We start from the raw sequence: 27,082 nt of genomic DNA, 5'->3' as shown, positions 1-27,082 counted from the left end.
CATTCCTGGGCATGTAATAAGCGCTCCCATAAGTGTCCCTGCAATAAAGACAGATTGTTTGTTGCCTTCAGCAACCTAAAGAGTTCCTTCAATTTTTTTAGTGATCTACCTAGACTTGGCCAACCTTTGCTTTGACACAAGAAAGAATTTCAGGGCAAGTAAGTGTGAAGCAGAATTGAGGATTATCAAAAGACAAGTGAGGAAGAGGGTGGGGGAAATGGCTAAGTTGGTAAAGTCCTTAGAGTTCAGATCCACGGCACCCACATAGAAACCTAGGCGTGGTGGTGTGCCTGTAATCCCAGTGTTGAGGATAGGGAGGCAGGAGCATCCCTGAAACTTGCTATCTAGCCTGTCTAGCGGAATCAGCAAGTTCCGACTCCAGTGAGAGACCCTGACTGAAATAAGATGGGGAATGACTGGAGAGGGAGTGACTCCTTGCCTCTATATGTTCCCCACCACTCACACACATACACACATGCAAAAAAATAAAGGCTTTTTAAAAATTAGATTTTAAGCATAAGAGTTAAGGGAAAGAAGATGCTGGGAAGAAAATAAGATGTAGTAAAAATTATTTAAATCCTGACCCGGGTTTCTACTCTGACTTGGGTGTTGAGTTACCGGATGAAAGACACACCCACAGCCTTTGTAATTACAACAAGCCTTAAGTAGCACAAGGGTTGGGCAGGTGCCTACCTTCCATCTATCGATAACCCTGAGCTATTACTTGTTGTTTTATCTGGGCTGCTCTTAGCTTCAATTGGGCAGCCCCTGGGGCCACAATCGCCTCTCTCTTAACCCATGACCACTTCTCCTTTCTCCTCTCCTGCCTCTTCTTCCTTGTGGTCCTCTCTCACCCAAGCCCATAAAATCTCAACCCCATCTATGTCTCTTCTGCCCAGCTATTGGCTGTTGGCATCTTTATTTACTAATCACAATTAATTAGGGGCAGGATCACTTAGGTAGTATCTAGTTGGCCTCTGTCATCTCTGGGGCAACCAGTCCTAGGACCCCAAGTTAACTTTAGAATACAAGCAATGTCAGGCCAGCCCATTAATTTCTACTACAATAAGACAGGGCAGAGGCAATGGGTTTGCATTTCTTTAAGAGATCATTGCAGCTCATTGTCTTTAAAATAGCCATATATTCCATTTTGGTGGAGTTGGTAAGGAAGTGAGGTGAGATCACAGGTCTGAGGGACAGCCGACATGACTTCAGTTGAACAGGCAACTCTCTAGCACTAAGGGATGCAGGAAGGTATCTTCACTGCAAACAGTTTATAATAGTTTTGTTTGAGATGCACAGAGAATATCTTGGAAAAGAAATGAGGCCTTTCTCGTGACATAAAATGTCTATAGAGAAATGGGATAGTGTCCCCTTACTGGCATCGTTAAATGCCACCACTTAGCCTGCCAAAAAGCAAATGGTGCTGAGTGGATTCTTGATGCTCAGCTGGGGACAGACTTTTTTTTTTTAAAGATTTATTTATATGAATACACTGTAGCTGTCTTCAGACACACCAGAAGAGGTGTGTCTGAAGAGGGCACCAGAAGAGGGCATCAGATCTCATTACAGATGGTTGTGAGCCACCATGTGGTTGCTGGGATTTGAACTCAGGACCTCTGGAAGAGCAGTCAGTGCTCTTAATCGCTGAGCCATCTCTCCAGCCCCAGGGACAGACTTTAACCAGACTCAAGGCTGAGGGGCTCTTTTCCTTCCCATGTTCCCATGGTCCCCCATGTCTTTCTGTCCTGCCTCAATAAGCATTAAGGATTCCAGCAGGTTAATTGGCGCCATTGCTTTCTCTCTTTTATCCATGTAACAAGCCTGCTTTGTTTACCAGCTACTTGTGCTAATCATTTGTGAGTGTTAATAAGAATCTGAGGTTACTACTGTTGTGTCCAAGTTACCATAGATGTCTGAGCAGGATCAAGACTAGGACTGAACTGGGAGCCTGAGGTGATGAGAAAGGCAAGAATTTGAATGTGATAACCCTTGTAGGAAGCCAGGCTGAAGGTTCATGTCTCCAAGAATGTTGAGGGAACAGAAGACAGAGAGGAAATCTTTGTCCACCCGTTTAGATACATTTGAGAGGAAGTGGAACAAGACTTTCACAGCAGTGAAAGAGATGAGAGGGTATTAAGTGGCCTGGACTGATGGCCTGGATTTTGAAACAACAAGTTTTTGTTTGTTTGTTTCGGGTTAGGGTCTCACATAGCCCCAGCTGGTCTCAAACTTAGCTCAGGATAATCCTGGACCCCTGCTTCTCCTGCCTTCACCCCTGAGTGCTGGGGTGGCAGAAATCCAGCATTGCATTTGGCTTGATAATAGGAGGCTCTGAAAGGTTGGAGAGCAGGGGATGAAATGGTTCCTCAGTACTCAAGGTATCAGGGAAGAACCAAGAGGACATGCCTTGCTCTAAGTAACTCAAGAGCCTTGGATGTAGGTGGCCTGAGGAGTGGAGCCTAGGGAAGGAGAAGATCAAAACCACCCTTTGAGAGAGCCATAAGAATGCTGGCTGTATTCATCCAATGCCATTCCCAGCTCCCAGACAATAAACAAGGGACATTCAGAGGAAAGATAGCAATAATGAATTCTCTTGAGGACAGAACTCTGCAGAAGGCTCAGCGGAAGAACAGGAGCAATAGTTGGAGACTGAGTTAGAAGGGACAAGTGCCTAGATGAATGTGAGGAGAAGGCCAGAGAAATGTTTGAGCCTGCCGATGTGGAGGAAGTAAGGAGGAGGAGCGCATCTAACTGAGGTGCCGTGATTATAGGCTGGGGCGTGGGGGTGGTGTTGCCACTCATGTCCTTGAATGTGCTGGCGTCCTGAGTTCTATAATCCTCTATGTGGAACTGAAATCAGCCCTTGCCATTCTCCTGGAATCTAGATCCCAGGGAGAGTCTGTTAAGGACTCGGAGAGCCACAAACAGGCTCTGAATAGGGGCCTTGCCACAAAGAGGCCGCATGGCCTAAGCTGCCGTCTGCCTGGATTCACTGGTATGGAGACATAAAGGTGATAGGGGACCAGGGAGCCTCGTATTTGGAAGATATCTGGAGCTTCTGGCTTCTGGGAAAGAAATAAACCAAGAGCTACCCTGGTTCTTGCGACCCTTTCATAGAGTTGCATTAGATAGCGGGGGGGGGGGGGGGGGGGGTAACTGTTTCAACTGCTGGGTGAATGCACTATCGTCGTGAGACATAGAAGCACGCTACATGCGGAGTGCAGGGCAGAGACTCACCTAGGATGCTGGCGCTGAGGAGCTGGACAGGTGGCTCAGTGGGTAAAGGGAAAGAGCGGCCTCTGAGTTTGAAACCCCACACCCGTGTGAAAGCACATACCTGTAACCCATCTCCTGGAGCCTCAGAGGCAGGCAGATCCCAGTAGCCTTTTGGCCAGCCCAATAGGCAAGCTGTGGGTTCAGAGAGAGAGACATACATCATCTCAAAAACTAAGGTAGAGAGTGAGGGAGGACGGTGTTGATGTCAGCCTCTGGCAGCCACAGGTGCACTCACGTGGGAGCATGGGTGCATGCACACAGCCACAGGTGCACGCACATAAGAGCACACGTGCATGCACAGTCGGGAGTCTGAAGTCAAAAGACACAGAGGAATCCCCACTCTGCGGCTTTGTAGAGGTGGATCTTTGAGGACAAGTTACTCTGTCCTCCCTGTCTCTAAGGTCCTGCTTGTAATAGACCTCTCCTTACTAGAAAGCCTAAACTTCAAGGGATCCTGAACCTCTCTAGCAGCATCTGCTGCGTCCCTCTTGGAAGCTGTGTGGAGCTGTGGAAGTATAATGACGGACAATAAAGATAAGAGGAAACCAGCCAGTCCACAGACCAAAGCCAGCCAGCCCCTCAGATGTGCGTCAACACCTACTCTCAACTGCTTGAAGAGCTGGTATTAAGAGATTATACCAGTAATCACAGTGCTCATGGAGGCCAAGGAAGACTGATTTCAAGTTCAAGGCCAGCCTGGAGTACATAGGAAAAATAGAGGGGTGAGGAGTCACTCTTTGGTTTTGAAAGCTGCTTCTTATAAAAACGGTGACAATAACATCTGACAGTATAATGTGTTAGGGGCTAGGAACAGATGGTGAGTCACTCAGCAGGGGAGTCGGGGGCTGGAGTGGACCAGTTGGGTGATTGTTGATTGTTGGATGTGTTAGAAGGCAGCATGCATGCTCATATGCCTAGGCGAAAATAAAGCTGACAAGAAAGTCTCAGAGCCAGCCAACTAGATACCAGCCAGAAACAGTGCAGCTATGTACATGTTAGACATGATGTTTTCCTTTGACTTGTTCTGAGACCTTTGGCCCAGTTTTTCCGAAGCAGGCAGAAGGCCTCCCTAAGCGGAGGCGGGGCTTCCGGAGACTGAAGTCTTATAAAGCCCAACCCACAATCGCTGGGCATCTCTCTCAAGGGTTGTGGACTGCTGGCTTTCACAAGATACCTTAGAGATGCAGCGGCTTTTGGCTCCAGCAAGGCGGGTCCTGCAACTGAAGAGAGTAATGCAGGAACCTTCACTTACACCTGCTCCCCTGCTCTCAGCAGCCCAGCAGAGGTGAGTCGCCTGCTCAAGGGGTCTCCATAGATCACTCAGACAAGCACCGTGGGGACCAGGAAAAAGCAGGCAGCAGACCTGTTGGAGAACTCACTAGAACCTCAGTCAAAAGCTAGCTTGTGCTCAGTTATAAACAAGTTAGCCTCATTTCTAGAAAGTGCCTGTTAACTATTGAGCTGCAGTAAGTCCTTTAAGTTCCTCATGCTGTGGTGACCCCCCAACCATAAAATTATTTTTGTTTGTGCTTCATAACTAATTGTGCTGCTATTATGAATCATAATGTAAATATCTGATATGCAAGATGTATTTTTCTGGTTATAAATTGACCCAAAGAGGGCAGGACCCACAGGTTGAAAATCATTTCTCCAAGCCTAAGCCTCTGATGTACCTTGTTTAGGAGAAGCAGCATCCTGTCCTCTGCCTGTTGCAGGAGGCAGCGGACCTCACGATCCTGCAGCTGCAGTGCTAATCTAACTGCCTGCTCACTGTAGCAAGATCTAGTATGGAGTAAAGAGAAGAAGCTGCATTTCTCCGTGCTTCCGTTTTGTGAGATGAAATATAAAAATCGTGTGTGTGTTTTTCACTGTGTGTGTGGCGGGGGTGGGTGGGGGAGTAGATACATGCCCTTCTGAAAGAAAAACACACATGCCTTCTTTCTTTGTAAACACCCTTTAGCCTGGTCCAAGTGACTGTGGTTGCCCAGAGTTGATGGAACACATCTGGACTTCATGCTTCAGGCTCCCAGCTACCTGGGTGATATTTTTCTCTTTTGCTCTTCATCCACTGAGCTCAGAGTCCCGGGGCTTCCTTTCCACTGATACCCATGAATACTGAGGTTTTAGAGGAACTCTCTGCTATGGTGTCCTCCCTTTCCTGCTCTCCTGGGAGCCTGGGTATAGGTGTGGAGGGAAAGGGGGAAGTGTCCTTTAACCTCCTGATTTTCTTCATAACTCCACTGCCGCCTCTACTTTCCCACCCCTTGCAAAACCACTGAATTTTGTTTGAAGATTCCAGCTTAGACTCTAGCTTGCTTCTTCTTTTTTTGTGAGGAAGCTATGGACATGATTTACTTATTTCAGAGCTGGACAGGAGTGACCACTCCCCTGATTCCTCCCTTTTTTGAGACAAGTTCTCTTTATGTAGTCGTGGCTTATCTAGAATTCATGATATTTGACCAGGTTGGCCTTGAACTCATAAAGATCCACCAGCTTCTACCTCCAGAACACCGGGATAACCCCAGTAGTGGTATGTACCACCATCCCTGGCACAAACCTTCCCTATGCAACAGTAGGCTACTACCCGAGAGACAAGCCTCTCTCCTCATCAACACTCTGACTTCTTTGGTTCGTGCTCTGGAATTCTTACTCACATTTCCTGCCTGGTAACCTCATGGTTAACTTCAGTGCTTGCTGCATGAACTACTAATGTTCCTTATAGGTCACTTTTGCTCTGCAGCAGTGGTTCTCAACCTTCCTGATGCTGCGACCTTTCAATACAGTTCTTCATGGTGTGCTGACCTCCAACCATAAAATCACTTCACTGCCTCTTTATAACTATAATTTTTTTTTTACTGTTATGAGCCGTAATGCAAATATCTGATATACAACCCTCAAAGACATCAAGACCCACGGGTTGAGAACTGCTGCTGTAGGGGTCTGCATTGCTCTATAATGCAATCCATATCAGCTTTAAGTCCACCCCAGAACAACCATCTGCTTCCTTGCCCTGATAGGAAGTATCAGGGACTCAGTGTTTCTCACCTTAAATCTCCCTGCTCCCTGCACACTCTCCTTTGTGAAGGTTCCCTAGCCTGTTCATGTACCCCCACTGTGCATTCCACTTCCCCTTCACCCCCTCCAGTCCTTCATCAACAGAAAACTACTCATCTGTCAGTCAAGACTGATCTCAGAGATGGCTCATCAGGAAGAGGGGCTTGCTGCCAAACCTGAGGACTTAAGTTCAATCCCTAGAATGGACTTGGTAGAAGGAGTGAAATTTGGCTTCTGATTGCTGTGGCACATGTGCCGCTCAACCATATTTTAAAAAATGTAAACAAATAAAAAAAAGGCTCACCTCAAATTCAGCCTCTCCCATGGAGGCCCTCCTTATCCATCCATCCCAGAGAATCTCTGCTTCCTTTGACTGTATCTCTTTCATGGTGTTACCTCCTCCTGGCCCCACACTAGTCTTTGGGGTCAGGGTAAGCACGTGCTCATCTCTTTTCTCACACCCACTAAGGATGTTGAGAGCCTTGCCCTCTTTTCTGTGACACTCCTTCACACAACACCCTTCTCTGCATGGTGCCCAGCATGGAATTGTTAGTCATGAACCCCCAAGGAAGCAGGCAGGATGGTATGAAGTGAATGAGGACATGGTGCAGATTCTTAAGCTTCAACAGCAAGAACAACCTGCTTTAAATCAAATGCAGTGATCATTCACTAGAGGAAGCACAGATTAGGAAGGGCACTGTCAACCAAGTACCTAAGCAACAACCAAGCCTGAGTGCTTCTGGAAGCCTTTGTGCTGTAATTGTCTTTAAGGCTCTGAAAGTCACATCCAGAAACTCTCTACCAAGACAGTACAGGCCCTCTCACCTTCTTCCTGGATCTTGTCTTCCCGTATAGGGAGTCAGTCCAGAGGAGGCCGAAAATGAATCTGTAAGGAAAGCTGCCACGCTGGCAGCTCCAAACATGAGCTAACCATTAGCTCTTGGTCCTGGGAACTCTCCCCCATAAATATTTGAAAGTTCAAATTCCACTTATTTGGAAGGCACCAAATAAATAAGTTCCTGCCCTCTCTCATCAGAGGTTGATGAGCCCAAATCTCTCTGCTTCAGTATCTTGTGAGGATAGGATCCACTTTTGTCCCACTGGGGTCCTTAAAAGTAACTTACCTGGTGGGAGAATTGGGGGGCCTAGAGATACAAATCAGGAGAACTCAATATGAGCCATAGCCTCTGTGGTACAGAAAGAGCTTGGAAAGCCAGGTGTCTAAGGCAACAACTAGACAGAGTATTTCTAAAACAAGGGACGCCAGGGAGTTCCTGAGCCGTCACTCCACCAGTGTTTATTGTGAAGAAAGGTTCAGACACCTGCCCATGGGCACCTCTAGGAGAGGGACTTGCAGCTAGGAAGGGAAACTGTAGACTTTCACCAGAGAAGTTGGGAGTCTGAAGTGAAAGGAGGCGGAGAGACACTGGAAAAAATTCCTCTCTTCTCTCTTCTCTTTTCTACTGACCCCCGTTTTCTTCATTGAGAACACTACTTTCCATCTTCTGTGCTCCCACAGGCTGGCCCGCTCCATTGCACAAGGATCTAAAAATTACTTGCGACTTTGTGGGCATGAAGGGTGTTTGTCTTAGTCTATGGTGAGTCAGCCTGGCATGAGTGTCCGACTAATATCATGTGTCTCAAATCAGAAGAAAGCGGGCAGAATGGAAGATAGAGAAAAACTTCCTTCCAAAGTAGAAAAATAACCTGGGCATGCTAGTGCACATTTGCAATCCCAGCACTCAGGAGGCTGAGGCAGGAAGATCGTGAGTTCAGGGCCAGTTTGGGCTAACACAGTGAGCCTTTGTCCTGAAACAAGACAAAGATAGCAACACATGAGAAAAAGATTGGTTTGTTTTTATGCAGTAAGAAGAAGGGAGAGGGGAAGATAAGGAGAAGTCCACTGTAAAAAGGGATCAAGGTTTCTAAATGATTATAAGGACTTATAATTATTTCTTGTAGAAAGAAAGCATTCAGATAATAACAAAGGGTTGGAGCAGGTACCAGCTGACCTGAAGAAAGGACTTGCACCATTCTGAAGGGAGTGCTCTATTTTTAGTGGGCACACACAGTAACTGTTTATACTTATAGGGTATGGTATAACATTTAAATACACACATACATCATGCAATGACCAGATCAGGGCAATTGACTTATTTATCCTTGTAGACCTTTACCATCTCTGTGTTGGGGGCATTCAAAATCCCTATTTACTACTCTAAAATACTCAATTAGTTGTTGTCAATCACAGTGATCCTGCCGTGTCATGAGGCATTGAAAGTTACGTCTGGCTGTGGATGTGGTTCAGTGTGATTGCCTCAAGTGTCTTGAGTTGGTGTCCTATGTTCATCCCTAGCACGATGGAAACCAAACCAAACCAACCCTTATTTCTCCCCTGCACTTGTATCCCTACACACATCCGCTCTCCATCTTTTTCCTCACTCCTTTTCAAGGCTCTTACATCACTACTCTAGTGTCTAAAGCTTTGAGATCTTAGCTACCACCTGTGAGCAAGAACATGCAGTCTTTGTCTTTCTGTGCCCAACATATGTCTTATCCATGTTGCTACGATGACAGAATTTAATCTTCATGGCTAAATAGTGTTCTATCATGCACACATGTCACAGTTTGCCTACACACTCATCTGTCGCTGAACACAAAATATTCTCTATCACAGTTAGTGTAAATAATGCTGCAATAAGTGTGCAAGACATCTGATCAGTTTAGTTCCTTTGGGCATGCGCCCAGTATTGGGATTCATGAATCATATGGTAGTTCTGTTCTGGATTTTGCTGGTACTGCTGTACTGTTTCCATGTAGCTATATCAGTTCTTATCCCTGTTGTCTCCATATGAAAGGTTCTCCTTTTCTTAAAAAAAAATCATATGTGAATGGGAGTACATGTGTGCAGGTTCGTGTGCCACAGTACACATGTGGAGGTCAGAGGACAACTTGCAGGAGTGTTTCCTTCTACCATGTGTGTAACTGAGATTCAACAGGGGTCATCAAGTTAAAAGCACCTTTCCCCACTGAGCCTTCTATCTCTTGAGCCCTCAAAGCTTCCTTTCTCTGCAGCCTCCCTGCATTTGGTATTTGTGTACTTAGAAACCCAGCCTAACTGTGATGAAGCTGCACCTCTTATTTCTGCTCTCCATCTCCTCGCTGACGTGTGAGTTTAAGTGTTCTCACACATCCTCTCTTGAAAAAAAAAATGTTGATTCAGGCATTGGCCTATTTTAAAACAGAAATATTTGAACTTTTGTTGTCAAGTTGTTTCAGCCCTGATATATTCTGAGAGTTGTGTCTTTCAAGTGAACAGACTGGGAATATTTTCTCTCACTGGAGGCTGTCTCTTGATTCTCATATCATTCCCGTTGCTGTTCAGAAGCATTTTCAGTGTTAAATGTCATTCCTTTGGGGTTCTTAAAAAGTATTTGAAGGGCTAGTGAGATGGATCAGTGGGTAAAGGCACTTGCCACTAAGTCTGATGACCTGAGTTCAATTCTCAGCACTCATACTCTGGAAGGAGAGGACAGACACCCACAGTTACCCTTTGGTGTCTACATGCATGCTGTTGCGTTCACACCATACACATGTAAATACATATATAAACAAATAAATTAACAGAAGTAAATATAAAAGAAGGGAAGCTGACACGGAGGATCATGAATTCCAGGTTGACCTGAGCTCCACAGTGAATTCCAGTCCAGGCTACATAGCAAAATCATCTCAATCAAATCAAATCAAATCAAGATGAATCTCTGCCAAGATTAACATGTGCCTTGCAAGTTAATCTTCTAGTAGACTCATGATTATAAGTCCTGCATTTAGATTTCACCATTGTGCCTTGATTTTCGTAGAGTGAAAGACAGGGTCCAGTTTCTTCTGTATGTGGATACCTAGTTCTCAGCACCATCCCTTACATAGGTTCATTTCTTCAATGTATATTCTCTATACTTTTGCAAACACCAGGTGTTATCCTTAACCTCTCTCCACCCTATATATTGAGACAGAAGCTTTCACTGAACATGGAGCTTTCTGATTGGCTAGACTAGCTGGGTGGTGAGCCCCAATGCTGTTCCTGTACCCAACATACCAGGATTTAAGCTAAAGGCTTATCAGTTTGCTTTCTCATTTCAAATATTACTTCTGTTTCATTGTTCCTTTTGTTGTTTTATTTTCTACTCTGTTTATTTCTGTTCTGCTGTTTGTTCTTTCTTTCTTTCTTTCTTTCTTTCTTTCTTTCTTTCTTTCTTTCTTTCTTTCTTTCTTTCTCTCTCTCCAGGACCTTTGACTTGGTTCTTTTCTAGGTCCTTGAGTTGCATCATTAAGTTGTTTACTCATAATCTGTTGGATGTAGGCATGTTGCCGTAAGCTTCCTTCTAAGTGTTGTTTTTGCTATATCTCATAGGTTTTGTATGTAACTATGTCATTGACATTAAGATTGTTGTCCAGAAACAGTAGCTGTTAGGTGGGATATGCTGTCACCTTCTGTCCAATTTGCTTGGTCTATAGTGCAGATGAACTGTATTGTTTACTTGTTGACTTTTTGTCTCAATGATCTGTCTATTGATGAAAGTGATGGTGATGAAGTCCCCAGCTATTATTGTATTAGAATCTGTTTTTTTCCAGTATATCTGTAGTCTTTCTTTACATAGTTTATGTTCCGTCATTGAGTGTATATTTATAATTATTCCCTCTTGCTGAATTGATCCATTTAGCATTAGACAACAACTTTCTGCATCTCTTTCTACAGACTTTATTTATAGTGGTATGACTACTCCTGCTTGCTTTGGGGTTCTACTTCTGTGTCTTTTTCTGTCCCATCACTATTTGTTTATGTATGTCTTCAGTGGTGAAATGAGTTTATTGTAGAGAGTATATCACCAGGACTTGATTTTAGTGCATCCACCCAGTCTGTAGCTTTTAATTGAGAGACTGACTATGAGTGTCTTTCTATTACATGTTTTGCTGGTCATTTATATGACCTATGTTCCTTCCCTTTTTCTTTTGTTCACTGCTACGATTTGATGGTTTTCTATTCAGAGAGGTTTCTCTTTCTCCTCTTTCGTGCATCTGCTAGAGCACTACTAAGTTCTACATTTCCAAATGTCTTCATAATGTAGTCATCTTCTGTCACCCCACTGTAGACGTCCTATACACATTCTTGCAGATGTAATTTGTTGATGATGAATTCCTTGCTTTTTCTTATCTTGAAAAGACATTACTGGCTTGTCATCTCTGAAGATAGCTTTGCTGGGTATAATATTTTTGGTTGGCAATTCTTTTCTTTCACAGAGTAGACTATATCACCCTGTTCTCTACTGTCCTGTATGGTTTCTTCTGGGAACTCTGCCATTGTTCTACTGTCTTCAGTAGATAAAATTTCCTTATCTATAACTTGACATATTTATTTTGTTATTTTTTTGGAATTTCTACCTTGAACTTATTTATTTATTTATTTATTTATTTATTTATTTATTTATTGTGTGCATGTATATGTATATGGTGTATAATGTGTCTGTGCTACAGTGTGTGGGAGAAGTCAGAGAACAGTGTATAGGAGTTATTTTTCTTTCCACTCTGTAGATCTTAGGTATTCAATATAGGTCATTGGGTAGACAGCATGTACCCCTACTTGCTGAGCCACCTCATCAGGTCTGTCTTGTATTTTTGACAGGTTGTAGTGTATCAAGAGACTCTTTCTTGGTTGGATATATTAGAATTTGTTGAGCTTTTTGGAGAAAGATCTATATCTTTCCCAAGAATTTTAAAGATTTTTGACAGTTATGTTGTTGGCTGTGTTTTCTATGCTTTTCTCTTCTTCTGAAATACACATAATGTGAAACCTTAACTCAATTGCACCTTGACTTTCTCCATGCATCTTAATTTTTTGTTTTAAATTTTTTTACATTGGGTTATTTTGAAAAGCATGTTTTCTTTATGCCTAGTAGCTATATCTTTGCCTACTTGCTGTTATTTTTATGACATGTATTATGTTCTTTAGCTTCAAGAATTTCGATTATTTCTTTTAGGATCTCTTCTCTGCTCAATTTCTCATTCACATCATATGTTATTTCCTCATTTCGTTGAACTGTCAGCACTGCATTCCTTTAAAACTTCAAACACTTCTTTAAAATAATTATTTTGAATTCTTTTTCAGGCAATTCACTGATTTCCTTTCCTCTGGTATATATGTGTGTGTGTGTGCGTGTGTGTGTGTGTGTGTGTGTGTGTGTGTGTGTGTAGGGATGTCTGTTGCTAGAGTGTTTCTTTAGAGATGTCATGTTACTTTGTTTTTCATGTATTTAATGATCCTACATTGACATGTGTGCTTTTGGAGGGGGTCAGTTTCTTTCTTCCAGTTTAATAGACTAGATTGGGTTGGTGTTCTAGTTCTGTAGATTTTTCCAGCTCTCATCAATGTTGGTGATGTCTTAGTGGTATAGAGTATAGGAGTTGCAGGATTACACACGGATTTTCATGCATCTCTCTAAGGCAAGGCAAAATTGCTAGCATTCTGGGTACAGTGGTTTGAGGATGAAAGAAACTGTTTATCAGTTTCTATAGATAACATGGGACAGGGTCATCCCCATGGACCAAGGTAGGCATGGCATACCACATTCCTCAGTAGAAAGGATGCTATCGGGGGGATGGAGGGAAATGGGGAAAGGGTATAACATCAGAAATGTAAACAAATAAAACATCCAATAAAAAAAAGGATGCTATCTGTATCTGAAGTTTGTGTGGGAACTGAGATATAAGCAAGCATAAATGTGGTACTCACAAGAGATGGAAGGTCATAGATGACACTGTAGGCTCAAGAACAAGCTGTTCTTGGTTGGGTGACTTTCTGAGGTAAGCATATCAACTAATTCTTGAGGCTGCAGGACTACTACTTAGAGTCTCAGAGATGACTTCTGTGAACTAAGCTGCTTAGGGACAGAAGCCTTAGTGGGCAAGCTGTGCATGTATGACTGTTTATTATCTGCTTTTCTTATGTTTTTTTCCACATTCCAGTTTACTCCAGTACTCCATGCAAACATGATGGTGAAATAGCTATTGTTTTCCTTGTTACAGAGGAAAAAAAACCAGACTCTTCATCAGCCATCTTCCTGACATAGTAATTTATTTAGCTCATGATAAGCTATTCCTATTGTAACTTCTAGGGTCATCAATAAAAAAATCAGAGAAGGATTAGGAGTAAGGATATATATATATATATATATATATATATATATATATTCAGGAAAGAGGAAATAACAGATGAGAGAACATATAAGCAAGTAAAAAATAGATGATAGACTTCATCACAACTATATCAGTAATTACAATAAATATAAACAGACTAAATGCTCCAATTAAAACACCACTATTGTCAGAGTTTTTAAATTTTTTCAAAGACTCTATGAAATTTATAAATGATAAATGTTGCCAGATGTGATAGTCCACACATGCTGTCTCTGCGTTCTATTGCTGCAAAGAAACATCATGACAAACTCTTATAAAACAAAGTATTTAATTTGGACTAGATTACAGTTTCAGAGTTTTAGTCCATCATCACAGTAGAGATCATAGCAGGACATAGACAGAGATGGTGCTAGAGAAGTGGCTGAAAATTTTACATCTGGATCTGCAGGCATCAGGAAATGAGAAACACTGGGACAGGCTTGGGCTTTTGAGATACCAAAGTCCACCCCCAGTGACACTTTCTTCAACAAGATCACACCTATTTCAACAAGGCCACACCTCCTAATCCCTCTCAAACAGTGCCACTCCCTAATGGCCAAGTATTCAAATATATGAGTCTATGGAGCCATTCTTATTCAAGTCACACCTCTGCAATCCCAATACTCAGGAGTGAAGTCAGGAGAATTCAGAATTCAAAGCTACCCTGGGGTAAAATAAGAGATCCTGACTCACAAAATCAAAAATCCAAAACAACAATAAAAGGCACACAGGAATCTTAAAAAAAAAAAAAAGACACACAAGAAAACAAAATAAGACAAAACAAAAATGCTTAGAAGTTAAAATAATAAGCAGAGAAAAGATACAAAGGCTTTCCTTTTGCTAGGACAAGATACTATAACATAAGCAATTTAAGACAAGAAGGATTTATTTTAGTTCACAATTCTAGAGTTCTGTTTGCTGTAGTGGGGAAGTTGGTGACAGGAACTTGAGGCTGTCAGGAGTCAGAGGACAATGAGTAGTCATGCTCAGCTAGCTTCTTACTCTTCATACAACACAAGACCACACCCAAGGAAAAGTGCACCACTCCTCCGGGAATGAGCCTTCCGATCTCTATTAAATCTATGTAGATAAACCCTCCTAGGCATGCATGCCCAGAAGCTAACCTAATCTCAAAGACCCCACACAGATGTACCCAGAGGCTTGTCTCGCAGGTGACTCCAGATCCTACCAAACTGACCATCAACACTAATATTATACTTGAAAGTCTAGACAGACTGCCATACAAAGAATGCACCATATAATATGTGTATAGCTATGTTATCAGGAAAAGTACACTCTATGATGAGTAAATGGATAAAAAGGTCAATTCAACAGATATAACTGCTAAATTTTTCCTCACTTGATAACATACCTCCAAAACATACTAAAAACAAACAATAATTGCCACATTATTGGTTGTTTTTTTTTTTTCGGTTTTTGTTGTTGTTGTTTTGAGGTAACTGTCAAAAGATGATTAGTAGATTTACAACTGTTATTTTAACCACAGGTTTTTTACAATCCCTCCTGCTCCTCTGGCCAAAACAGATACATGGCCAAAAGATGTGGGCATCCTTGCCCTGGAGGTCTACTTTCCAGCCCAATATGTAGACCAAACTGACCTGGAGAAGTTCAACAATGTGGAAGCAGGGAAGTATACAGTGGGCTTGGGCCAGACTCGTATGGGCTTCTGTTCAGTCCAGGAGGACATCAACTCCCTGTGCCTGACAGTGGTGCAGAGGCTGATGGAACGCACAAAGCTGCCGTGGGATGCTGTGGGCCGCCTGGAAGTGGGCACCGAAACCATCATTGACAAGTCCAAGGCTGTCAAAACAGTGCTCATGGAACTCTTCCAGGATTCGGGCAACACTGACATTGAGGGCATAGATACCACCAACGCCTGCTATGGTGGCACTGCCTCCCTCTTCAATGCTGCCAACTGGATGGAGTCCAGCTACTGGGATGGTATGTGTTTCCAGGGCATGCCAGAAGTATGATTCTTAGGGTAGTGCCTGAAGACTATGGTCTGCTTCTCAGCTCTTTATACTGGGAAGGGAGAAGCAATTTATCCATACAGCTGCTACTATAACCCAACAGAAACAGTGACAGTAGCCATGGAGATAGGTACAGCTTTATGCAGCTACTTGAGTAGCATGCTCATGTAGCCATTCATTTATTCTGCACACGATCCTGGAGTGTGAGTTCTGTGCCTCATTGTAGATGAGAAGGTGAAATAGTCAATATCTTGCTGCTTTAGTTACTTGACCTGCAGCTGTGACAAAACCACTAGCAAGAGCAACTTAAGGAAGGAAGGGTTCATGTTGGCTCACAGTTTGAGGGTACACAGTTCATCATGGCTGCAGGAATTAGAGACAGCTGGTCACAGGGCATCCCCAGTCAGGAAGTAGTCTAGAACTCCAGCCTATGGGATGATGTTACACACTTTTACAGTACTTCTTCTACTTTAGTTAGTCTAAACAACAAACTCCCCCATGACATGCCCAGAGGTTCATTTCTATGGTGGTAATACATCTCATCAAGGTGACAATGAAGAATAAATACCACACTGACATAGTGAGTGTGGAGGTAAAACTCCAAACCAAATCCAAGATGTCTCTCTATGCTTAGTTCTCTTAATCACCTCCTGGGTCTCTGAGACAGAGATAATGGACGTAAGTTTCTGTGGTAAGGGGTAGACACTGGTCAAAATGGGCTGAGGGTGGACCATGAACTGATTATCTTCTTCTACAATACCTGCTGCTGAAATGGTGACTTTTGTTTAAAATACTAACATTGCTTTGTGTCTTTCTTACATCCTTCCCCAGGGCTGCTTTGGTGGGATATCTCCTGCTCAGATAGCAAGGCAAAGTCCAAGAGAAAAAGTGTGAGAGTTAGATACCAAATCTCATTCAGTAATGCAACTGTCTTAGCCAGTGTTCTGATGTGAAGAGGCACCGTGATCACGGCAACTCTTGTAAAGGAAAGCATTCAACTGGGGATGGCTTAGAGTTTCAGAGGTTTACTGCAGTATCATCATCATGTCAGGAAGCGTGGTAGCATGCAGGCGATTACAGTGCTGGAGAAAGAGCTGGATATTGGTCCAGCTGAAGTGTAGTTTGTAAAGATTTTTCTCCCAGGCTACATGAATATTTTCAGCCAGTTTTTAAAATTACACAGCTGTTTTAAAGATGAGACTCTTATAAATGAAGGAAAATGGCTTTTTGTTGGTTATCAGTATAGTAAACACTTCTCAGTTTGTCTTTTGATTTTGTCTCTAACAGAAGGTTTGGTTTTTACAGTTAAATTTAAAGCTATTTTCCTAAATGACATCTAAGTGCTGAAATTTTCACACTGAGAGTGAATAAGTAGATATCTAATAAGACAAAAATGTGTCATTTATTCTTCAATCACACACACGTACAAAACCCCAATCCTTTTTTTCTTGAGGCCGTTATAATTACTGAGAGGAGGTCCTTGAACATCAATGACTGTGGTTTGGAATCCTGGCACTCAAAGCTTTATCTTACATTTATTAGCTGTGTAATTTGGGACAGGTTTTGGGGCCTTGGTTCGTTCCTTCTGTGGGCTGAGAGGATCACTAGGAGTGTAGCTCAGTGGGAGAGTGCTTACCTAGCATGCTCAATTGACAGCCAAACACAAGGGAGAGGGGCTTACCCATATCTGCTATAGGGTCCTGTGGTTAGGATTTGGTCAGAACAGGTTTTGAATTTCAAAGTTCATATCCACTAGGTCAATGGTTCTCAACCTGGCTAATGCTGCAACACTTTAATATAGTTCCCCATGTTGTGGTGACCCCCCTAACCATAACGTTATTTCTGTTGCTACTTCATAAGTGTAATTTTGCTACTGTTATGAGTGTAATGTAAATAGCTGATGTGCAGGATATCTGATTTGCAACCCCCGGTTGTTTGATCCCCAAAGGGGTTGCAACCTACAGTTTAGAACCAGTACAGTAGGTGAATGCTCTAGATAAGTTTCTCTGGAGGCAGAGTCTTCAGCCATGAATGTTGGCGTAGCTACCTACCTCTCTGGCAGGTTTAAGGATTATTAGAGGATAATGAGTATTTATTTTGTGTTTAAATGTTAATTTCTTTCCTGATGCATTGTCCTTCTATTGTTTAGAAGATATTTGAAGATGTGAGTGCTGTAAGTTGGTTGGTACAAATCTAAATTATTTCCACAAGTGTCAGTTAACAAAGTTTTTAAGTGAATTTAGAAATGGAATTCAGGCCAGGCATGGCAGTACAAACCTGCTATCTCGTCACTTGCTGATGAAGGAGGATTTTGAGTTGGAAGCCAACCTGGGCTATGTAATGAGACCCTGTCTCAAAAACACTAAAAACAGGCCGGGAGAATGCCCCAGCAGTTAAGAGCACTTGTTCTTGCAGAGGATCTGGGTTCAGTTCCCAGTACCCACACGGTGGCTCTCAACCAGCCGTAACTCTAGTTCCAGAGGATTGAACCCCTTCTTATGATCTTTGTGGGAACCAGGCTCATACACGGTGCAGATACACGCATGCAGTCAAAACACACATATATATACAGGCTAAAATAAATAAATCTGAAAAGTAAAATTTAAACCCTAAGAACAGAAACAAAGAAAGTTTTGAATAATAAAGCAATCCTGGGGATCAGTAGTAGGGCTCAGTGGGTAAAGGTGCTTGCTGCCAAGCCCGATGACCTCAGCTCCATCCCCAGAAGCCATGTGGTAGAGACCTGACTCCCACAAGCTGTTCTCTGACTTCCACATGTGATACACTGTCTTGCGAGCATGCAAACATCCCTGCATTGAAAAAAAAACACATAAAAAATCAATGTAATTTATACAAATGATTCTGAGTGAGTGAGCATTCCATAGCTAGACTGTGGGAACTCCGAGCAGTGAATTTGTATTTCAAATACAAATGGATCGTGGGTTTCACTAGAGTTTATGTGTAATTTTTTTATTTTATATTTTATTTTTGGTCTGGTTCCATCTAGTTCCATTATGTAATTAAAACTGTGCTTGGCACACAGTAGGCCCTCACTCTACTCTGGATTTGGCAATGATGTCATGACTAATTAATTTCCTTGTCTGTCTTGGCAGGTCGCTATGCCCTGGTGGTCTGTGGTGACATTGCAGTCTATCCAAGTGGTAATGCCCGCCCCACAGGTGGTGCTGGGGCTGTGGCAATGCTGATCGGGCCCAAGGCCCCGCTAGTCCTGGAACAAGGTTCGTAATAAACATTCCCAAGAGGTTGTGTGCTGTGCAGTCGTGTCATAGATTCTGCTCTCAAACTGTGGTACACACTACTCAGGTCTGGGGATGGTGGTGCTTGCCTCTGAAGGTCTGGCCTGGGGAGTAGCGCTTAAGGGGAAGAGAGAAGCCAGAGTGGGTGGCTTCATCACGCACTGGGATAATGGTGCATGGAGTGGGTGTGGCAAATGCATGCAACAAACCTTAGGGAGTCAGGGTGGAGCTACCTGTGAAAGAAGAAACCCAGACATAAAGTGAGGTTTGGACAATTCTGCCTTCTAGTCTAGATTGTGAGATGCCCACAAAGATGTGGAAAGCGAAATATAAATCTCACTTCTGTAAAACCAATAATCTGGGGCCTGGTGGTGGGTGGTACTTGAGAGGCAGAGGCAGGTGGATCTCTGCGAGTTTGAGGCCAGACTCTACAGGGTGAGTTCCAAGGCAGCCGGGGCTGCTGCACAGAGAAACACTGCCTCTCTGTAACAAAAACGAAAAACAAAACAGCAACAATAATAATAGTAATAATATTAATACTACTACTCAAAATAAATAATACTTTCTGACTGCTTTGACTGTGGGAGTGTACTGAAAAGGCTTTGACAGGTACAGGTGATAGAGCAGAGGCAGGAATCCCCCTCTGTTCTGCTTGAGACAGCCTGTGTAAAGCAGCCTCTGGAGCCTTCTGTGTGCCTTTCCAGGGCTGAGGGGAACCCACATGGAGAATGCATACGACTTCTACAAACCAAACTTGGCCTCAGAGTATCCACTGGTGGATGGGAAGCTGTCTATCCAGTGTTACCTGCGGGCCTTGGATAGATGCTATGCAGCCTACCGCAAGAAGATCCAGAATCAGTGGAAGCAAGGTCTGGGGCTGGGGGCTGGAGGGGAGGGCAGAAAGTACGGCTCTGTTCCCATGGCCAGAAGTCTTCCTTTCCTTTTCCCTGTAGAGAATACTTCGTAATGCCTGAGGAATGAATGAGAGAATGTGTAATGGGATGAATGAGGGAGCCTTATGTGTGTGCTGGAGGTAGGACCTGTCTCTCTGGGAAGACGAACCCCTTGGCATCGTAACATCTGGGAGAGTGGACCTCAGTGGTGCATCGTCTTTTCTTGTCTAGCTGGAAACAACCAGCCTTTCACCCTCGATGATGTGCAATATATGATCTTCCACACACCCTTTTGCAAGATGGTCCAGAAATCCCTGGCTCGGCTGATGTTCAATGACTTCCTGTCATCCAGCAGTGACAAGCAGAACAACTTATACAAGGACCTAGAGGCCTTCAGGTGGGTCTTCTTTAAGAGGAAGGAGGCTTAGGTTTGTGGAGGGCGAGCAAGGAGAGGGCTCCCTCATACCTTGGATGTAGACTTCCCTTCTAGACACAGATGGCAACCCTCCAACACAACAGAAAGGAGGCTAAGCCAGTCTTTCAACAGAGGGATGGGATGGGATGGGGCTCTCTGTGTACTAGGCGAGGAAAGGAAAGTAAAAAGAAAGAATGAACATTAAGCAGGGTGTGTGATACAATTTTGAAGGGATACGATTTTGCTAGAGTCTTGCTCCGGTGGGTTCAAGGGTTCCAGGGACATAGATGTGGCATTGGCATAAAATGAAGGAAACGACCACCAGCTTGTTGTTAAGCAGATGGCCTGAATAGCTTGAGATTGTCTGTATCTATTTCATTTCAAGGTCATTAACCATACAAGTTCAGTTTTGTTTCCTCGAACATGTTCCAAGAAGGTAGTCAATACTTCCCTAAATGTTTTTTCCATAAGGTTCTTTCTCATACACTTTATTTTCCCCAGGCAGATATTTAATCTTATGGCCTCATAATTAAGCACATCTCTGTGACCATTGTGATTAGCACACTATACCTCAAACACCTAGCTGGTAGCCCTCACACCAAGTTTTACAAGTTTTTATCTGAATCTATTCTGCCAGTATCCATCTTTCTGTCCTGTACAACCATAGCTAAGATGAGGAGATTTAATTTGTTGTCACAAGAGTTGGTTGATTCTAGGCCGGCCTCTTCTATTCTCTGAGGTACTGGTACCTATACAGTTGAGTTCCTTGATTCTAAACTAATGTCTTCATGTTTATGTATATTCCTTAACATCCCTAATCTATTCTTGCAAGGGCTGCTTTCTGAGTCAGAGTGTACTATGTGCTTTTCTGAGAATAATTATGTGCTTCAAGAAACTGTATGATTTCTATTTTGTTCTTCTTAAAACTTTTTATGGGTTTTTAATTGCTTCAGGTATCATCTCAATTCTATCATATATTCTCAATAAATCCACCTTGGCATAATAAAGAGATTTCTATTTTGTCACTGCCATATCTGTTACAGACAATGTGAAAAACAAAGCTGCCAAGAGTATATACATAGTCCTGTGGCCAGTTCCAGGAAAAACAGCCATGGCTGCAGATTCTGTCACATGGGTCCTTGCTAGGCATACAGGGGCTTCTCCTTGGGGTGTTCACACAAGGAGAGTCATTGGCCAAGCACTTAGACGCAGTTCCCTGGAGCAGAGCCATGGTTTCCATCATGGTCTAGTTTTCAGTTTTCCAATGGCCTGTGAAATGTGGCTAGATGCCCCAACAAAAGTGTGTGTAAATGATTTCTCAGAATGACAGGACTGTCACTTTGAGCTCTTCAAACATCTGAGCATTATAATTTTAAAAAATGCACCCTAGAATTTTCTCTCCAGAAGCACTCTCCTGACACATCCCTAGTCTTCTTTTGACAACTCTCATGTGAACATCTTGCTCTGCCTCACAGGGGTCTAAAGCTGGAAGAAACCTACACCAACAAGGATGTAGACAAGGCTCTTTTGAAGGCCTCCTTGGACATGTTCAACAAGAAAACCAAGGCCTCCCTTTATCTCTCCACAAACAACGGGAACATGTACACCTCATCCCTCTATGGGTGCCTGGCCTCACTTCTCTCCCAGTGAGTACTGCCCCTGGCCTACCTGCTGTTCCCCATCCATGAGCTGACAGGCCTAGTTTGGCCTCTCTTCTCATTAAAGCTTTTGGTTTGTTGAGAGGTAGACCTTTACAATAAAGGACGAGAGAACTGATGGTTAGACATATTACAGCTTGTTTCAGAGATGGTTGGGAGACAGGTTTGCTAGCTCTGTTGAACTTCTCCAGTGTGAGTATATACGTTGGGAAAAGTGCAGGATCCACCCAGGCAGTGAGAAAACAGAACTTGTGGCCATATTTTATCTTGCCTATTTAACAGCTTTATATTTAATACAGTGTGGGGGACTTTAGGGACTAGCTTTAGATCCTATAATGGGGTTCAAACCTATTTACCCCTATTTGACACTATTTTGCAGCAGTCCACCTGATTTCTGAATTGCATAATCTTTCTTCCCTCTCTTCTGTGATGCCCTCTAAGCCTTGGGTGGGGGTATGTGATAAAGATGTAGTCTCATCTGTACAATAGTGACACAAATGCTATCTCTAATTGGATTTAAGGCCAGCTCTATAGAAGGGAACTGATGCCTGATATTGTAAACCCGCCCAACGACACCTGGCTGGGTGGGTCATAGGCCCTAGAGGAGAAACTACTATTACCTCACTAAATAGACACAGTATCAAGCTGCCTTCTAAACATCTGTCCTTATATACTCATAGGTTAGTACAGCTCACCCCTGATCAGACATGCTTCCCAACCCCTTCCCCCTCCCACCCATCCCCCACCCCTGTGGATAGTGATCAATACAGAGATTAATCACTGGTCAGACTACAGACAATAATTGACTATGGAATGTTTTCATGAAAATTGCCTTAAAATTTATAGTGCTCAGAAAATGCTCAACTGTTAACTATTATTTTTACTGATTTTTCCTGTTTTGTGTTGCTTATAAAGAAAGATTGCATATTATATAGAAAAGACACTGGATCAAATTACTGATGGGGGGTGCTCAGAAGTCTGAGTCATAGGTATGGGTGTCAGGCAAATGCCTGTAATCCCAGAACTACAGTGGCTGAGGTAGAGGGACTGCAGAATTCAAGGCCAGCCTGGGCTACATAGGTACAACACATGCACACGCATATGCTCACTCACACACATGCACACACGTGAAAGCTGAACCATTGTGGTTAACTTGGGAGCTCTGAGGGTGAGTCCACTGGTTTAACCCCCTGACCACACCGGAAAGCATCTCCCCTCACAATCCTCCTTCATGTTTTGGGCTGTATCTGCTCACCTTTGGGCAGAACTTCTGACTTCTGGTCTCGTATCTGAATTCCACCCATCTGAATTAGTCCCTCTTTGAGAGGAGTGCATGGGGCACACTTCTACTTGCTTAAGTTGGGGTGAGATTAGAGGAATACCTAGGAGCTTTATCAGAAATACAGAACGCAATGCTGATGTGGCTTTTCTCCCTCACCGACAGCCACTCTGCCCAAGAATTAGCTGGCTCCAGGATTGGAGCCTTCTCCTACGGCTCAGGCTTAGCAGCCAGTTTCTTTTCATTTCGAGTATCCAAGGATGCTTCTCCAGGTGAGTCTGCTTCTCCAGGTGAGTCTCCTCTCATAACAGGTGCTCCTGAACAAGGGCCATCTGGCAAAAGAAGTCACCTTCTGCTTCATCTTGCCTGAGGTAGCTGTCTTGACAGAGCTAAAGTGTGATTACTTGCAAAGAAAACTCCTGTATTGTGGGGCCAGGGTACAGTGGAACCAGGAGAAACCTGTCTAGAGCAGGGGTGGGATCCAGTCGTGTCCAACCCCAGAAATCTTGTTTCAAGAGCAGGAGTGAGGACCAGTCCCTTCCCTGTCCCTGATATCCCTGCGTGTCCCAGAGTACATAGTCCTGAGCCCCCACCTTTCCGCCACCAGAGGAGGTCACACAGTTGCAGCTGAGTTAAACTTCCCTTCTCCTTATAAGGTCATGTTTAGCAAGCAGCTAGAATTCCTCTTCATGTAAATAAGGCATTTCTAGCGCCTTAGCCCTGGCCAATGATGTACCCAAAAACCTCTACCCACTCCCTAAAGGTTTAAATAGCCTTCGTCTCCCCCAATTAAACAAGCTGTTCAATGAAGCCTGCCTCCTTTCTTAAAGCACGCACCCATCACCTGAGGTCCCCACTGCCTTCCTGCCTTCCACTTTCTCCTCTCAGGATCCACTGGCCATAGGGAAGGTGGAGGGGGGGGCAGAGCCCAAATGGTGCTGCATAAGTTCATACATGTGAACACCTCCTCAGCTGTAGCAAAGGTAGATACAAGGAAATCAGTTAGACAAGGCAAGAGGTAATAGTTTGGTTTAGCTACCCGAAGAGAAGCGGATGGATCTGAACTAACCAGTAAGTATCTGTTGACTGTTGTAACGACTACTGTGATCAAGACCAGGCATCTAAGTACCATGTGGGGTCAGCCTCCAGACCCTGACTGCTTATTGACACCCGTGATAACAACTGCAGGAAGGTTTAACAATCTTGCTGTTGCTTCCCAGGTTCCCCTCTGGAGAATCTGGTGTCGAGTGTGTCAGATCTGCCCAAACGTCTAGACTCCCGGAGACGCATGACCCCTGAGGAATTCACAGAAATAATGAACCAGAGAGAGCAATTTTACCACAAGGGTAAGAAAGGGGGCAGGAAGAGAGAAGAAAGTAATTTACCCTGGATTCCATGTCTGTACCTTGGAGCCGGGGGTTCATCAGACATCCAGAATGTAATGGGCCAAGGTCACAGTTTTTATGAGATATGATTGAGAGAAATGCTTATGAAACAAGAGCTTGACCAACTGAGCCATCTCCACAGTCCGCCACACAGTACAAGTTCTAACAGCCAGACAGACCTCGAGTACCAGACCCAAGATGGCAACTTCTCTGGTCCTTCTATACAGTAAATTACAGGTGGTTTACAGTCCCAGGCAGTACAGCTGGAGTGCTTTACTTGAGTCTGTAGGCATTCTTATTACTGTGTTCTTCCATGCACACCCATGTCATTCTTTGTAAGTACTTCTTTTTCTTTGTCCCACAGTGAACTTCTCTCCACCTGGTGACACAAGAAACCTCTTCCCAGGTACTTGGTACCTTGAACGAGTGGATGAGATGCATCGCAGGAAGTATGCCCGGTGTCCCGTCTAATGGAGGTGAGTGATCTATAGGGTTGGGTTAGGGACCAAAGGCCTGGGGTCTTCCTCTGAGTAGCAGATGCAGTTCTGAGTCTGTAATCATGTCAGATGAGGTCATAGCTCAGAAAATGCTCATGGGGAGGAGTTACAAACCATGAGCTCCAGAGCAGGAGTGAGAGGGAGTCTCTGTCTCAGAGATCTGGACTGTGAAATTCAGATTTCTTTGCATATGTAAGTCTCCTAGAAGCTTGAGGGAAGCTAAATCTGAAGCCACAGAGAAAGCAGACAGCAGCAGAAACTGTGGCATATTGTTCCAAAACAATGAGCTTGGTGACAAAGACCAATAACTGCAGTGCTGTGCACTTGGGAGCTGGGTGGTGATTCCTAAGGGTGCTGGGTAGTTTGGGTGCCTTGGCTGGAGGGAGCTTTAGGGTGGGCAGTGGCCATGTGACAATAAACAGGTCACAAAATTCCTCTTGGGGAGAGGCAGTGAAGCTTGGGAAATTAGGATGAGGGTAGGGAGAGAAGAAGAGGACTTGTTGGGAGGAGACACGGAAGGATTCCTTATGGCATTTCTTTAAGGAAAGTCAAGGGTTCAGAAGTGCAAGCTTGTAATTCATAAGTGTGGATGTCTGTTGTGGCACATCTGTCCAATAGATAAACACAATGGAGGTGCAGGAAGCAATTTCTTTCCCAGTCCCCAAATCTCAGTAGAGTCCCCGTGCTATTTTAGTAAATGAGTGGGGAAGGACAAAAAGGTATAGCTGAGGCAGGAGGAAGATGAAGAGAAGGAAAGATGTCCACAAACAAAGGAGAGGCACAGGCAGAGTACAGGACAGGGCACTAATCACTGTCCCTGACCAATGGGACAGCCTTAGCTACCTGGTCCTCTTAGTGAGGCTGCTCAAGTGCTGGAGCCCAGATGTTAGGGAAGAGGCAAAGCAATGAGAGCTGACCGGCTAAAGATGCGGGATGACGGTGAGAAGGTCCGGGCCAGTGTGCTCCGAGGAGACTTGCTTGAAATACGGTTCTTAGGGGTTAGGGCCAAAGAAGGAGCCTTTAAATCCATCGAGCTAGGTGAGTCAGAGGATGCAGAGAGATAATAGGTTGGGTGACAGCTTGCAACCGTAGTCACAATATTTAGAAAGCTGGGACAGGAGAATCACATTTGAGGCCAGCCTAGGTTACATAGTGAGTTCTAGAACAGCCAGGAGTACAGAAGGAGACCTTGTCTTAACAAAAACAAACAAACAAACCAAACCAACCAAACAAAAAGCAGACAAGAGAGAAAATAGATTTCTGAAAGATGATTTCCAGCCCTTTCTTTCCTAAGAGCTGGATAGCGTCATGCCACAAAGAGGAAACAGTGCTCCTGAGCTGTTCTCACTGAAACAAGAGCATCAAGGCTGAAGGTGACATGGAGTGTTTAGGTTGATGATATAGGAGTCCATAGAGCCACTGTTCCAGCCAGCCCTCCCGGCTCTCTCATCACCAGTAGAGCATGTCACAGGATCCCGCCGCCCCGGCTCCTAGTCTTGGCTCCTGTAACTGGATAATAGGCTCCCCAGGCCTGGAGACGTGGAGCTGGGAAGGCAGTGAGGGTACCCAGATCTCATAGAAAGTTGGGGGGGGCGGGGCGGGCAGGGGAAGGCTTAGACCTGAGAGCCCAGGGCAAGAGATGATTGAATTTGTTTCTCCTCTCTACAGATCCATGCAACAATACCCTGGGGAAAGAATGTGAGCAGAGCTGTTACCCAAACAGCATCTGCTTAAAATTCCGCCCACGGCAGTAAATAGTGAATAGACACAGCAGCCCCATAGGATCTGCTCTGCGGTGAAGGGCCTCCCTCCGGTGAAGGGCTTCCCTCCGTGAATCCAGGTCGGCTCTTAGCAATTAGCATCACAGGCTGCTGTGGACCAGAGCTCCCCTGTGAAGAGGGAGATGAAAGAAACCGGAGCGGCCGACCTGCAAGGATGTGCTCTTTCCCCAAAGCCTGGGGGAGTGGCGGACCTACCGGGTTACCGCTCTTTCTCCACAGCCTGGCAGAGCAGCCATTTGTTACAGCTTATTATCAGACTCTGGGCTATTATAGTTTATGCTTGTTTCATAAAGTTTCCTGAGAATTTCTAAATTTTGTATCTTGTTCTAAAACAACATATGGCAATTAAAACGAGAGAAGAAA

General features: G+C 44.0%; 1 protein-coding gene across 1 annotated transcript; it reads left to right on the top strand.

Moving 5' to 3' along the window:
• Positions 1-4,417: 4,417 nt before the first annotated feature.
• On the top strand, positions 4,418-27,082 carry Hmgcs2 (3-hydroxy-3-methylglutaryl-CoA synthase 2). Its single transcript, XM_028785179.1, has 10 exons — positions 4,418-4,564; positions 15,071-15,525; positions 18,668-18,793; positions 19,516-19,680; positions 19,936-20,101; positions 21,595-21,765; positions 23,222-23,328; positions 24,277-24,402; positions 24,806-24,917; positions 26,607-27,082. Exons 1-9 carry the CDS (start codon positions 4,461-4,463, stop codon positions 24,910-24,912), a joined length of 1,527 nt encoding a protein of 508 aa, XP_028641012.1. The 5' UTR covers positions 4,418-4,460; the 3' UTR covers positions 24,913-24,917; positions 26,607-27,082.

The sequence above is a fragment of the Grammomys surdaster genome, unplaced genomic scaffold, assembly GCF_004785775.1.
Source record: "Grammomys surdaster isolate TR1022 unplaced genomic scaffold, NIH_TR_1.0 125156, whole genome shotgun sequence".
Classification (NCBI taxonomy): Eukaryota; Metazoa; Chordata; class Mammalia; order Rodentia; family Muridae; genus Grammomys; species Grammomys surdaster.
This window is presented reverse-complemented; position numbering and strand designations above follow the sequence as displayed.

Excerpts from the sequence above, each read along its gene's own strand:
- Hmgcs2 (XM_028785179.1), top strand. The coding sequence starts at position 4,461 with ATGCAGCGGCTTTTGGCTCCAGCAAGGCGGGTCCTGCAACTGAAGAGA. Across the intron at positions 15,526-18,667 it reads GGAGTCCAGCTACTGGGATG|GTCGCTATGCCCTGGTGGTC; the intron begins GTATGTGTTTCC and ends CTGTCTTGGCAG. Across the intron at positions 21,766-23,221 it reads CTGGCCTCACTTCTCTCCCA|CCACTCTGCCCAAGAATTAG; the intron begins GTGAGTACTGCC and ends CCTCACCGACAG.